Source organism: Barbus barbus (assembly GCF_936440315.1).
Source record: "Barbus barbus genome assembly, chromosome: 36".
Taxonomy (NCBI): Eukaryota; Metazoa; Chordata; class Actinopteri; order Cypriniformes; family Cyprinidae; genus Barbus; species Barbus barbus.
This window is the reverse complement of record NC_136714.1, coordinates 20,324,782-20,339,963: the sequence shown is the minus strand read 5'-3', so window position 1 is coordinate 20,339,963 and position 15,182 is coordinate 20,324,782. Positions and strand designations below refer to the sequence as shown.

General features: G+C 37.3%; 1 protein-coding gene across 5 annotated transcripts in view; it reads right to left on the bottom strand.

The window, feature by feature from the left end:
* Positions 1-15,182, bottom strand: part of LOC306856090 (splicing factor, suppressor of white-apricot homolog) — a 103,344-nt gene that overhangs the window by 81,985 nt on the left and 6,177 nt on the right. For all 5 annotated transcript variants that reach the window (XM_079395101.1, XM_079395100.1, XM_079395103.1 and 2 more), the window contains exon 3: positions 10,059-10,190. In XM_079395101.1, coding sequence (XP_079251227.1) covers positions 10,059-10,190 — 132 coding nt within the window. The remainder of the gene's footprint in view (positions 1-10,058; positions 10,191-15,182) is intronic.

Below are 15,182 nucleotides of genomic sequence, written 5' to 3'. Positions count from 1 at the left end.
AAAAGCAAAACGGTCATATGCCCAAAAAATCAACAACCACTTCAAAGACAGCAGAGACACACGGAGCCTGTGGCAAGCCATTCAGACCATCACTGACTACAAGCCCCCGCCACAGGCCTGTGATGAGGACACATCCCTCCCCGATGCACTCAACTACTTTTATTCACGGTTTGAAATGCAGAATGACACACCTGCACAAAAACTGCCCACACCTCCCAACGACCGGGCGCTCTGTCTGTCTCCAGCCGACGTAAGGAAGACCCTATCTAGGATTAACCCACGCAAGGCTGCAGGTCCTGACAACATACCTGGCCGTGTTCTGAGAGACTGTGCTGCACAGCTGACAGATGTCCTAACAGATATCTTCAACACCTCGCTGAGTCAGGCAGTCGTCCCCACGTGTTTCAAATCCACAACAATCATACCGGTACCAAAGAAATCACCTGTGTCCTGTCTCAATGACTACCGTCCCATAGCACTGACTCCAATCATGATGAAGTGCTTTGAGAGGCTAGTCATGCATAACATCAAAACCAGCCTCCCCAACACACTCGACCCGCTCCAGTTTGCATACCGTCCAAACCGCTCTACGGACGATGCAATTTCCTCCACCCTCCACCTGGCTCTTACCCACCTAGAAAATAAAGACTCCTATGTTAGAATGCTGTTCATTGACTTCAGCTCGGCATTCAACACAATAATCCCACAACAGCTCATAAATAAGCTAAACCTGCTGGGCCTTAACAATTCCCTCTGTAACTGGATCCTGGACTTTCTAACTGGAAGACCTCAGTCAGTCCGTGTCGGCAACAACACCTCGAGCACTACAACACTGAGCACAGGTGCCCCACAAGGCTGTGTGCTCAGCCCGCTGCTCTTCACACTGCTGACCCACGACTGCACTGCCAAGTTCAGCTCCAACCACATCATCAAGTTTGCTGATGACACAACAGTGGTAGGTCTCATCAGCAACAACGATGAAACGCACTACAGAGAGGAAGTGGCACAGCTGGCTGAATGGTGTGGCACAAACAATCTGTCCCTCAATGTGGAGAAGACAAAGGAGGTTGTGATGGACTTCAGGAGAAACTCCGTTGACCACCCCCCACTGACCATCGACAGCTCGACTGTGGAGAGAGTCAGCAGCACTAAATTCCTGGGGGTGCACATCACAGAGGATCTCACCTGGACCACCAACACCATGTCACTCTCCAAAAAGGCACAACAGCGCCTACACTTTCTCCGCCGGCTGAAAAGAGCAAGTCTCCCTCCACCCATCCTCACCACATTCTACAGAGGCACCATTGAGAGTGTGCTGACCAGCTGCATCACTGTCTGGTACGGGAACTGCAGTGCTGCTGACCGCAAGACCCTCCAGCGGACAGTGAACACAGCTGCAAAGATCATCGGTGCCCCTCTCCCCTCCATCCTGGACATCTTCCTTACACGATGCTCCAGCAAAACCAACAGCATCGTGAAGGACTCCACCCATCCCTCCCACAGTCTCTTCCAGCTCCTACCATCAGGAAGACGGTACCGGAGCATCAGAGCCCGCTCCGCCAGACTGCTCAACAGCTTTTTCCCCCAGGCTGTGAGAGCCCTGAACTCAAACCACCCCGCCCCCCTCTGAAACCCCATGCAAACCCCTACCTCCTGAACATGGACCACCCCCCACCCCAAACCTTACCACACCAAAGAAAAACTGTATGGAACTTTAATTATTTTTTTATTTATTTTATTCTTATTTTTCTTTACACTATGGACACTCTCCTCTATGTGCACTATGGACACTCACACTCTACACTATGTGCACTATGGACACTTACACTTTACACTACGTGCACTATGGACACTTACACACACTGCTGCGTGTGCACAATCTCACAAAAAACTCAGCAATACATGTATGTTTACATGCTCATGCACTACAAATCATCCTGCACTGTTCCCCAACCAGCTGCTGACTCAAATGTCTCTCTTTGCACATGTACAGTATTTGTGAAGCATTCGTATAGTTTGTATTTTTTATCTTCTATTTTTTAGTTTGTATAGGGTAATATTTATGTGAAGCATTCGTATAGTTGTATTTTTTATCCTTTTAGTTTGTATAGGGTAAATACTTATATATAGTATACTTATAGTTAAATCTGTTAGTAGTGTATAGGTTTATAGTGTTTTTTTACTTCATTGTTGTATGTCTGTATTTATGTAGCACCGTGGTCCTGCGAGACACGACATTTCGTTCCACTGCATGTCCCCACATGTAGCGGAATGACAATAAAGCTCAACTTGAACTTGAACTAACAATTTACAACAAAACACTGTTTTGTTTTGTTTTTGTAAATAAAATGCTGCAAAACAGAACTGTGTAAATACTACATGAATTAAAAATATCTTTGTTGCATAATATTCCTTAAATATTATTGGTAGCACTTTACAATAAGGTGTCATTTGTTAACATTAGTTAATGCATTAACTAACATGAAGGAACAATGCATTTATTATACTATTTATTAATCTTTGTTAATGTTAGTTAATAAAAATACAGTTCATTGTTTAATCATGTCAGTTCACAGTGCATTAACTAATGTTAACAAACACAACTGGGGATTTTAATAATGTATTAGTAAATGCTGAAATTAACATTAACTATGATTAATAAATGTGGAAGTATTGTTCATTCTTAGTTCATGTTAGCTAATGCAGTTAATTAATTAACCTTATTGTAAAGTGTTACCATATTATTAGAGCCCAAGCCACTAAGGCGCAGGGCCCTCTTGTTCTTCTAAGTGACTGTGTGAGTTGAGTGTGGGTTGAGGGGCTGGGTGAGAGAAATCGTTAAAATCGTTAAAAAAATGCTTATAAATCATTAAAGGTTTTGATAACACTTTACAATAAGGTCTCTTTGTTAACATTATTTAATGAATTAACTAACGTGAACAATCTAATTTTCGATCACTTATTAATTTTTTAATGTTAGTTAATACATTAAACATTTAACATTAAAGATATTCATTTTTTGTTAATTCACATATATAAACTAATGTTAAAATACAACTTTAAATTTTAATAATGTATTACATTTTGGGCTTGACATTAATTAACATTAATAAATGTTATATAATAATTTTTCATGTTAACTAGTATAGTTCAGGAATATAGATTTTAACATTAGTTAATTCAAATCTATCTAACTAAGTATGAACAACATTTTTACTGTATTTATTTTAGTTGGTAAACAATTGTTTATCTTAGTTCATGGTATTGCAACTGATGTACATTAACTAGAAATTTTAATTAATAATGTAGTAGTCAATTTTAAACATATCATTAACTAAGATTCATAAATGCTATAAAAATACTGTTCATGATAACTTATATAAATGTTAAAAACTAAAAACTTATTGAAAAGTGTTACAAAAGTTTTAAAGTCATGGCCAAAAATATCGGCACCCTTGGTAAATGTGATCAAAGGCGGCTGTGAAAAGTAATAATTAAATCGTGTAATTAAAAATTCACAAAAATCTAACCTTTCATTGGATAATAAGAATTTAAAATACACTTTCTAAATGATCTTATGAACCACTGACAACTCCTAAATAAGTGGTTTGTAAATATCGTAGTAATCTAGAAATGTTAAATCGATAATTAATAAACAACGAAAATGCAATTATTAAACAATATATATATATATATATATATATATATATATATATATATATATATATATATATATATATATATATATATATATATATATATATAGTTACCATGTTAGTTAATCAAAATGTTCATGTTAATTCACAGTGCATTAACTATTGTTAACAGATAAAACTTAAAATTTTTATGTTTACAAGTTTTTAATATTAACTAAAATTAGTAAACTCTATATAAGTATTGTTCTTGTTAATTAATATAGTTAATGTTAGTAACTGAAACTTTATTGAAAGTGTTACAGAAGTTTTATGTATTGTTGTGTGCATGTATGTTTCACATTCTTGATGGTTTGGATTAACCCCTTCATTGCTGAATCCCTCAAATCCAAACTGCCAGAGGGTTACTGTAATGCATGTGCTCGCTGTGCACCGTTTTCCTGAAGCCACAGGGGTGGCGGTTGCACTGATGGCTTGGGCCCGTCATCGCTGCTTGCAGCTTTAATTATTATTATTATTATTACTGCTTTGGGAAGTACAATTTATCATACAACAGTAATATATTTCTGCTATAATTTCTTCAAGTTAAACAAAACTTTTACGGTCTGTCTTGAAAATCTTTGAGTTTCAATGTGTATTTGAAAGTAATTTATTTTTAATGGAATGGTGAAAAGCATGCTCCTGTCCTCATATATTGAGGTGGCAGACGCTGAAAACTAAGGATACACCGATACCACTTTTCCCAGAACGAGTCAGATACAATACTTTTATTCTTGGTACTTGCCAATACAGACACCTGTATTTTCATTGCATTTGTAATAAAAAATAAAAATAAATAATATTAGCTGGCTTTATTTACAAAACAGATATTTCCTTAAGTTAATTTCACACATTTAAAGCTGCAGTCTGTAACTTTTTTTGTGTTCAAAATAAAAAAAAAAATGTAAAGAATAAGCGAGTACAACATTAATTTATTTTCCAAACTGTGTTTTTGGCTCGTCCTGAATCACTACAGTACACCTATAATGAGTTTTTATATTCGGACTATTTTAGACTGGTTCGGGTAGGTAACACTACAAAGTAGCCCAGTGATTCGTCATAGACATAAACAGAGTTTGCGCCACTGAATAAAAAAAAATAAAAAAAGGTAATTGCGACTTTTTATCTCCCAATTCTAACTTTATTTCTCATAATTGCGTTAAAAAGTCATAATTCTGAGATATAAAGTCGCAATTCTGAGAAATAAAGTCGCAATTTTGAGAAATAAAGTCAGAACTGCGACATATAAACTCACAATTCTGACTTTTTTCTCAGAATTACAAGTTTATATCCCACAATTATGACTTTTTTTCTCGCAATTGCGAATTCTGAGAAAAAAAAAGTCAGAATTGCAAGTTTGTATCACGCAATTATGAGAAATAAAGTCAGAATTGTAAGATATAAACTCGCAATTCTGAGAACATAGTCTTTTTCCCCCTCAAAACTGGACTTTAACTCGCAATTGCGAGTTTATCTCACAATTCTGGAGAAAAAAAGTCCGAATTGTGAGATAAAAAGTCGCAATAACCTTTTTTTATTTTTTATTCAGTGGAGGAAACGGGGTTATATTCCAAAACAATTTATATTCCAAAGCAACTCACATAATACAATTTTCTAGTTTCACTATCACTTTAAACAAAGTTGTGTATGCTTGACGTTTAAAATAAATGTTGTTTATAGTGAATGCCCCTAAAATTTTTGTTTGTTTTATATTTACGATTTAGTTTTAATCCAAATGATGCATCTGCTAATAGAGTGAACATCAATAAAGTTCATGCAACAGAAGTGCGTTCGCTCTCTCTCTTGCTTGATTCTCTGATTGTTTTACTTTTTGACATATCCGACTGAATATGGAGAGAGAATTGTGTCTTTATTACATGCGCGAAAATAAATGATCCGAGAGAAAAAAAAAAAGTTTGAGAGAAAAAGTTATCACACTGATAGCAAAAAAGCATTTCACGAGAGAAAAAAAAAATATTTGAGAGAAAAGGTTTTCATACCAATAGCAAAAAATTATAATATTTGAGACTAAAAAAAGTTTAGAAAGTATTTTCTCATAGAACATAAAAAAATATACATTTGAATTTTTTTTTCATTATTTCTGAGAAATAAAATCTCTCTCAAAATACTTTGAAAAAAACTCTCAAATATATATTTTTTCTATCAGTGTGAAATCATTTTCTCTAAAAAAAAAAAAAAAGTGTTTTTCTCAAAACGCTTTTCTTTGCTCTCGATGCAATTTCTTGCTCTCGTGTCAGATTTTGCTTTCACTGTGAGAATTGTGTCATGGGCGGGGCCACGTTCCTATTGGCCAGTCGGGTGAGCATCGTCTTGTCTAGGGAGTCGAACTGAATCATTACACCATTGCTCGGTTCACCTGCATGATACCGCCTCTGCCTTATGGCTAGTTTAGTTGAGCACGGACACTCCAATGTTTGGGTAAGATGATGACACACAGCTGGCTTAGCGAGTTCAGCATCACTGAAGATTAAACATTAAAAAATAGCACTCATATTCAGGAATGAATGTGTATTATATTTTTTGCTTGCTAATCGCTAGTAAAGCTAATCAGCCATCATGCTAGGTAAACTTGCAAACTCACCTGGTTTATATACTATTTTTAAATCAAATGCCAAATGAATGTTTTGATTTAGATAGTTTCACGCCTTATTTAGTGAGTAGTGAGCTAGTTTCTACCTTTTCACTTGCTAGCCTCAAAGCACCTGAAGAGTAACTGTTTGTTCATCATATACAACCTCCTGTACAACTATCAACTAACGTTAGTATGCATGGAAGGTGGCAACCCTATAGCTATCTAACTTTAGACAGTGATTGATATACCGTTTGAAAGTATCTCACCTAGTTTTGTTTAAAATAAGTTAGTCTTTGTATGGTTGTTGCACTACACGTTTAGCTACACTGCACATGTAGCTTGCAAACTCAGCTACACAGGGCTTATTCTAAATATTTTCAACCATCTAGCCGAGGTCTAGAGCTGACAAGGTAAATTGCAGGTCTAGGACTAACTCTTACATTAGCAACCCACGAATATGTTTGTGCCTGTACTGTCATGGTAATTAAATTTATGCTGCTATATTTATAGCATATATTTCACATATGCATAGCCTTCATGTCAACTTATCTCCATTTAAATTGCATAGTCTAAGGCAAAGATTTTAGAGTTATATTGCTCTATTGCCTACCTATAGTGAGAGATACAGATGCTAAACACATTAATAATAATCATTTTAGGTTATAGTTCAGTTATAGGTTCAAACAGAAAATGTATCATATTGACCTTAAAACAAAAGTTTATTCTGAGTCCATGGAGTAAAACTGTACAGGAGGTTGTATATGATGAACTAGGGCTGGGCGATATATCGGATGACATTGTTATTTTCATCTCGTCAGTAAAGCCGGTTCCTTGATTAGTAGTAAATCGCCATCACCTGCTTTCAGATGGAGCGGCATTTACTACCATAAGTTCACTGACAAGCTGAGCCATATCGCATTAATTATCGCAGGCGATACGTCTGTGATAATGAAGGGGAAATTGCCCCGGTTGTCAGTGAACTAACGTTACGAAGCTAGTGAAAGTTTCACTGTAAGTGAAACTATCTAAATCAAAACATTCATTTGGCATTTGATTTAAAAATAGTATATAAACCAGGTGAGTTTGCAAGTTTACCTAGCATGATGGCTGGTTAGCTTTACTAGCGATTAGCAAGCAAAAAATATAATACACATTCATTCCTGAATATGAGTGCTATTTTTTTATGTTTAATCTTCAGTGATGCTGAACTTGCTAAGCCAGCTGTGTGTCATTGGAGTGTCCGTGCTCAACTAAACTAGCCATAAGGCAGAGGCGGTATCATGCAGGTGAACCGAGCAATGGTGTAATGATTCAGTTCGACTCCCAAGACAAGACGATGCTCACCCGACTGGCCAATAGGAACGTGGCCCCGCCCATGACACAATTCTCACAGTGAAAGCAAAATCTGACACGAGAGCAAGAAATTGCATCGAGAGCAAAGAAAAGCGTTTTGAGAAAAACACTTTTTTTTTTTTTAGAGAAAATGATTTCACACTGATAGCAAAAAATATATATTTGAGAGTTTTTTTCAAAGTATTTTGAGAGAGATTTTATTTCTCAGAAATAATGAAAAAAAATTCAAATGTATATTTTTTTATGTTCTATGAGAAAATACTTTCTCTCAAAACTTTTTTTAGTCTCAAATATTATAATTTTTTGCTATTGGTATGAAAACCTTTTCTCTCAAATATTTTTTTTTCTCTCATGAAATGCTTTTTTGCTATCAGTGTGATAACTTTTTCTCTCAAACTTTTTTTTTTCTCTCGGATCATTTATTTTCGCGCATGTAATAAAGACACAATTCTCTCTCCATAACCGAACTTCATACTTTCCAGTGATGTTTGTGAGAACGGGATATTCTCTTGACAAGCTCTCACACTATTTGCTTATCAACTCACGCACATCAGCTATACAGACATGAATACTCAATGTTTAACATTATATTGATTACATACAACAAGTACTTCATAGACATCCTTAATCTCTAATAACTCCATTCTGCTCTCTCTTGTCAGTGTTTTTTTGTCTGGAGCACTGTTTACTTGCTGCGTGCTATCAGCTTTTGGTACAGGAGCCCAGTATCGGTGTATGTCTACTGAAAACACAGTGAACTCCTATTATCTTAAACGGCATTAAACAAGCAAATCAGGTAATTATTACATCTTCAAAAGCTCTCGTTCTTCAAACTCACACCCAATTTCCTAAAATCCCTTAAGTTAAGAGATTGTTTAGTAATATTACACTTACAACTATGGGTTTTCTTGCAACTAGGCACTGGTACCTTGTAAACATGACTTTATTTCCAGGTGGAAAGATTTATATATATATAAAAAAAAAAAACACGTGTGCCCTTATTCTTGAAAAGTCATGTAAAGCCAGCCAATCAGCTCAGAGCTCGCCGCATCCAGAAAATGCTTTCCAATTTTGTGGGCAATATCAAATGGCAAGTGAAAGAACTTTGGGGCATGACGTCCGAGGCTGATGATTGTGAATACGATTCCTCTGTAGCTGAAGGAGAAAGAAAGCTGTCTTCCATTTCAGCAGCTACAAAATTTATGACTTCATCACAGTCACTGTAAGAAAAAGACATCAATGCCACTAGTTGACTCTGTGTGTGTGTGTGTTGTGAGTGGGTGGATAAAGACTATGCGCCATGGGCCAAGTCTTGTTCTCTGAAGAGTGCTGGTGCGAGCAGGTGTGAATGAGGAGTACAAAAGCATTGAGGGTGATTACTGTTTGTTTTAGAAACCCATTTGTCACCGAATTTCTGCTTGAGACAAGCTCTGAGGACTCAGACTAATTCCAGGCTCCTGTATTTATAAAGCAATCAGCCATGAAGTGTGATGTTTTTACTAAAACCCTGTAGTGGTGAACCACTGGACCTTGCTGGTGATTAGTGCTGGGCGTTATGACCAACAATTTATATCAATGTATTTTTCAAAATTATACCGTTTTCACGGTCTATGACGGTTTTAATTTTTTTCATGCATGACCGGGTGTTAACCACATTTTCTACTGATTGAGAGAGGAAATACTACAGTAGATTGACTTAGAATATTCTATTTTACTGTCATGATGAGTGAATACTGTAGAAAAATTCCACATTAATAGTGATTAAACACGACCCATTAATACATGTTAACCAGGAGTCACTCTCATTTATAATTGCGGCATCGTCTGATAAAATCAACATGCATAACTAAAGAGCGGCTATGTTGTGGTTTTGGCTATTATTTTTTGTCTCATGCAGCGCACTGTCTAAAAAAAAAAAAAAACAACAAACAAAAAAGCGCATAATATTTACAGATGAACTATGCTCATATTTATGATTCCAAACTGTCAGTTAGCGACAGGTGCATGGAAACGCTGTTTTTGTACTCATTTATCGCTCACTGCACAGAAAAGACGCAGTACTGAATACATCTTCCAACTGAAGGTTTATCCAGAAAAGTCGCTAGGTTTGACAGTATGTACCTTTTATGGAAAAAAAAGCCACTAAAAGGGTCTGAAAGTTGTTAAATATAGTGCTGAAGTCGCGCTCATGTGTGTGTGAGACACGGGAGCTGATGGCAGCGGGGCTCAAAACCGATACTTATTTGACCTAAGGGAAATGGCCTCTTTTCATCCCGGAGCATTTTGAAGTTCATAGGCTAAAGTATGCAGAGAAACCTGTCTCAGAAACTGAATCTCCTCAGGCAGACTTACAAGCAGCATTTCAAAGTAAGCATGTGATTTTTGAAGTTGTATGTTTTCTAGACTTGTACGGATCCCACCTGCTTCTTTGCTGGCCTCTTCTTCCTCAGTGGGCTGGGAGGGGTCATAGTAGTCAGCGCTGTAACGGAAGGCCACTGCGTTGTAGGTGCCTTCATCAGCCAAGGCTTCGCTCAGCCTTTTATACTCCTCCTCTGAAAACAAAAAGAAAGATTCACATGAAAAAAAAAAAAAATTGACTGCAGTGCTCATCAACCACAAATATTCTCTTTCTATTCTTTTCCACAGCTGATTCAAAAGTCTCAAACATTGTAAAGTTAGATTAAACAAATCATTACTGAACTAGTTTAATTCAAATAGAAATGCTACACTTTACAAAATGTTTTTCGGTCACACTTTATTTTAAGGTCCAATTCTTGCTATTAACAAACCATTAACTATGACTTTTGCCTCAGAAAACTCCTAGTTTGCAGCTTATTAATAGTTAGTAAGGTAGTTGTTAAATTTAGGCATTAGGAATGTATAATTTGGTCATGCAGAATACGTGCTTTATAAGTACTAATAAATAGCTAATATGTTACCAATAGACATACTAATGAGTTACTAATTAACAGTGAGAATTGGTCCCTATACTAAAGAGTTATCAGATTGTCTATCCTTAGGTGAGGTTTCTATTTTTGTCTTACATAAAACATTCAAATGCTTGCTCAGATTTTTAATGTATTTGAAAGTCTCTTACATTCAGCAAGGCTGTATTTATGTGATTAAAAACACATAAAAAACTGTAATCAAATAAAATAACTGATTTCTATTTAAATATATTTTAAAAAGCAATTTATTCCTGTGATGACAAAGCTGAATTTTCAGCAGCCATTACTCCAGCCTTCAGTGTCACATGATTCTTCTTCAGAAACCATTCTAATATGTGACCCATTCATAAGGGTCTTTTTTTATTATTGAAATTTATACATCATCTGAAAGCTGAATAAATAAGCTTAAAGCTTTCCACTGATGTATGGTTTGTTAGGACAATATTTGGCCAAGATATTTGAAAATCTGGAATCTGAGGATGCAAAAAAAATCTAAAAATTTTAAAAATATCTTCATGGAACATGATCTGTACTTAATATCCTAATGATTTTTGGCATGAAAGAAAAATCAATAATTTTGACCCATACAATGTATTGTTGGCTATTGCTACAAATATACCAGTGCTGCTACTTGTTTTGTGGTCCAGGGTCACATATGTTCATTTGGTGGTCAAGTAACATTTTTCTAATAACCGTTCCTTTAGTCACTCTCATTTATAATTGCGGCATCGTCTGATAAAATCAACATGCATGACTAAAGAGCGGCTATGTGGTGGTTTTGGCTATTATTTTTTGTCTCATGCAGTGCACTGTCTGCGTCGGAGTAAAAACAACAAACAAAAAAGCGCATAATATTAACAGACAAACTATGCTCATATTTATGATTCCAAAGAGTCAGTTAGCGACAGGTGCATGGAAACGCTGTTTTGTACTCATTTATCGCTCACTGCACAGAAAAAAACATTTAGTGTGAACAAAGATGGCGCCGCTGATAGCAGCTATTGTGTGTTGCTCGTCAGTGTTTGTACTGTTTTTGTTTGTTTTTCCTGTTTTTTGTTTTCAAATACGATCAGTTTTACCAGGGATGACCTGCTGAACATTCGGCAGAACACACCACAAAATCTTTTACCGGATTTCGATTTTTTGGACATTTTGCTGGACATTGTAGTTGGCGGAGCAGTAGCTCTGGTCATTTTTTTTGGTCAGTTTTAATCATTCTCGGGGACTTTAATAAAGCAAATCTCTCCCGTGAACTGCCAAAATACAGACAGCACATCACATGTCCCACCAGAGACAGTAGTATATTGGATCACTGTTACACTGCGATAAAGGACGCATATCATTCGGTTCCACAAGCAGCTTTAGGACTCACTGATCACTGTTTGATTCATCTTATTCCGACCTACAGGCAGAAACTTAAATCTGCAAAGCCTGTATTAAGATCTGTTAAAAGATGGACTAATGAAACAGAGCGGGACTTACAGGCCTGTTTCTCTCTCACTGATTGGTCTGTTTTTGAAGCCGCTGCCATCGATCTGGACGAGCTCACAGAGACTGTAACATCTTATATCAGTTTGGCAAAGAGGAATTATTCTGACAAGCTAAGGAAGAAATTATCTTCCAGTGATCCTGCTTCAGTCTGGAAAGGTATGAAGGATATCACCAGTTACAAGACACCATCCCCCAGCACTCTGGAGAATCAACAACTGGCAGACGACTTGAATGAGTTTTATTGTCGTTTTCAAAAATCACCCCACACCCACCCTGAACACCTCTCTACACAACCATTAACACCTCCAGCAACCCCCCTCTCCCCCACACTTACAATTCAAATCAGCGAAGATGTGTGCCAGGTCTTCAGAAAGAATAAAAGGAGGAAAGCACCAGGCCCAGACGGTGTGACACCAGCCTGTCTGAAATCCTGTGCTGACCAGCTGGCCCCATCTTCACACAGATCTTCAACAGATCACTGGAGCTGTGTGAAGTCCCCTCATGCTTCAAACGCTCCACCATAATCCCCGTCCCAAAGAAACCCAAAATTACTGAATGAATTAATGAATGAATGAATGATGCATTTATATAGCGCTTTATTGCGTATTGCTGTACACTCAAAGCGCTTTACAATCATGTGGGGGGTCTCTCCTCAACCACCGCCAGTGTGCAGCATTCACTTGGATGATGCGACAGCAGCCACACTACAACGGCGCCAGTGCACTCAACCACACACCAGCTACGGGTGGAGAGGAGAGAGAGTCATAGAGCCAATCAAGTGGATGGGGATTATTAGGAGGCCATGATAGACAAGGGCCAGTAGAGGGAATTTGGCCAGGACACTGGGGTTACACCCCTACTCTTTACGAGAAGTGATGTACTGGACTTAATGACTACAGTCCTGTGGCTCTAACGTCTGTAGCCATGAAATTATTTGAAAGACTGGTTTTGGCTTATCTGAAGGACATCACTGGTCCCTTACTGGTCCCCATGCAGTTTGCCTACAGAGCAAACAGGTCTGTGGATGATGCAGTCAGCATGGGACTGCACTTCATCCTGAAGCATCTGGACAGACCAGGGACTTATGTGAGGATCCTGTTTGTGGACTTGAGATCCGCTTTTAACACCATCATCACGAAAACCCTTCAGAATAAACTAACCCAGCTCTCCGTCCCCACCTCCATCTGTCAGTGGATCAACAGCTTCCTGACAGACAGACAGCAGTTAGTAAAGCTTGGTAAATTCACATCCAGCACTCGTACCATCAGCACTGGAGTTCCTCAGGGCTGCGTACTCTCCCCACTGCTCTTCTGCCTCTACACCAACGACTGCACCTCTAAAAGACCCCTCTGTCAAGCTCCTAAAGTTTGCAGATGACATCACACTGATCGACCTCATCCAGGCCTCATCCCCCCACTCACCATCACGAACAGCACTGTGACTGCAGTGGAGTCATTCAGATTCCTGGGCACCACCATCTCCCAGGACCTGAAGTGGGATATTCACATAGACTCCATTGTCAGAAAGGCCCAGCAGAGGTTGTAATTTCTTCGCCAGCTGAGGAAGTTCAACCTGCCACAGGACTTACTGAAACAGTTCTACTCTGCCATCATTGAATCCATCCTCTGCACCTCAATAACTGTCTGGTTCAGCTCAGCTACCAAATACAAAGACTACAGAGGGTAGTCCGGACTGCTGAGCGAATCATTGGTACAACCCTCCCCACTCTCCAAGAGCTGTGCTTATCCAGAGTGAGCAAAAGGGCTGGTAAAATGACTCTGGACCCCTCACACCCAGCACACTCCCTCTTTGAACCGTTACCGTCTGGTCGACGCTACAGAGCTCTGAGCACCAGAACGACCAGACACAGGAACAGTTTCTTCCCTCAGGCGTGGAACACACAACTAAAATACATTATCCATTCACCACACTCACTTATTTTATTTTTATTTTCTCATTTCTAATTTGCACATACTTGACCTGTACATATATAGTTGTCTATATTATATATTGTGTTTTTCCTACTTTTACATTCTATTTGGATATTATTCTTTTATTATCTGTGTCCTGTCCTGTTGCTGTCTTTCTGTTGCACTGTGGAGCTTCTGTCACTACAACAAATTCCTTGTATGTGTAAACATACTTGGCCAATAAAGCTCATTCTGATTCTGATTCTTCATGATTCTTTGATGTTTACAGTGTTCAGAAGAACCACATTTGTTTGAAATAGAAATCTTTTGTAACTATAATATTTAGATTTCTCTTTCTTGCGTATAGATAATTTATAGCATAATTTTTTTTTTTGCAGCACAAAAAACTGTATTAATTCCACACTAAAACTTAAAACCTCATATATTCACACCAATAAGCCAAACAGCCACAGTGAGTTCTCATCTTTAATGATGTCACTACAGAATAACAACTACTAAAACTGCAATAGAGCACAAGGACATTCCAATATTAAACCATCACAATGCTTTATTACAGTTTATAGGATGTTAATGTAGACAGATTGATAAAAGTTTAATGAGGTTAGGTCTCCCCCTGAAGGGCGAATCCACATGATGTCTACAGAGATAATGACTACGGCGTACTGAAACTATCAGCAAAGGACATCATAATTTATTCCCACTTACTGCGCACCTGTTTAAAAATTGTTAAACTGCAAATTGAAATGTTGAGCGTAATTTTGGACTTTTTAACCTGTTGATGCATCTACAGAGTTATAAGAATGTGCCATTCTGATTTATCATATTTGATTCATCAGAATAGTTCTAAGACTCACATAAGTCACGAAACACTCTAAAAATGTTTAAAAACATTCCAACAAAAGTTAAAAACCCAATTGTTCCGGCTCTAAAAAGTGATTTGGATGAGCCATGATCAATGCCCTTGTAAAATAAATATTTCATACACAAAAACAATATTTTTTAATGATATTTTAGAGTATCCGAAGCAATACATCGAAGCAATACATTAGAACACATATTTGATAATAACTTCTGTTAATCATTTTATTAATCAGTTTATTTTTTTATTTTTTTCATTTATATGTTTACTATTGAAATGTTGTTGTATGCATTTGTCAATTTTATTTAATTTCTG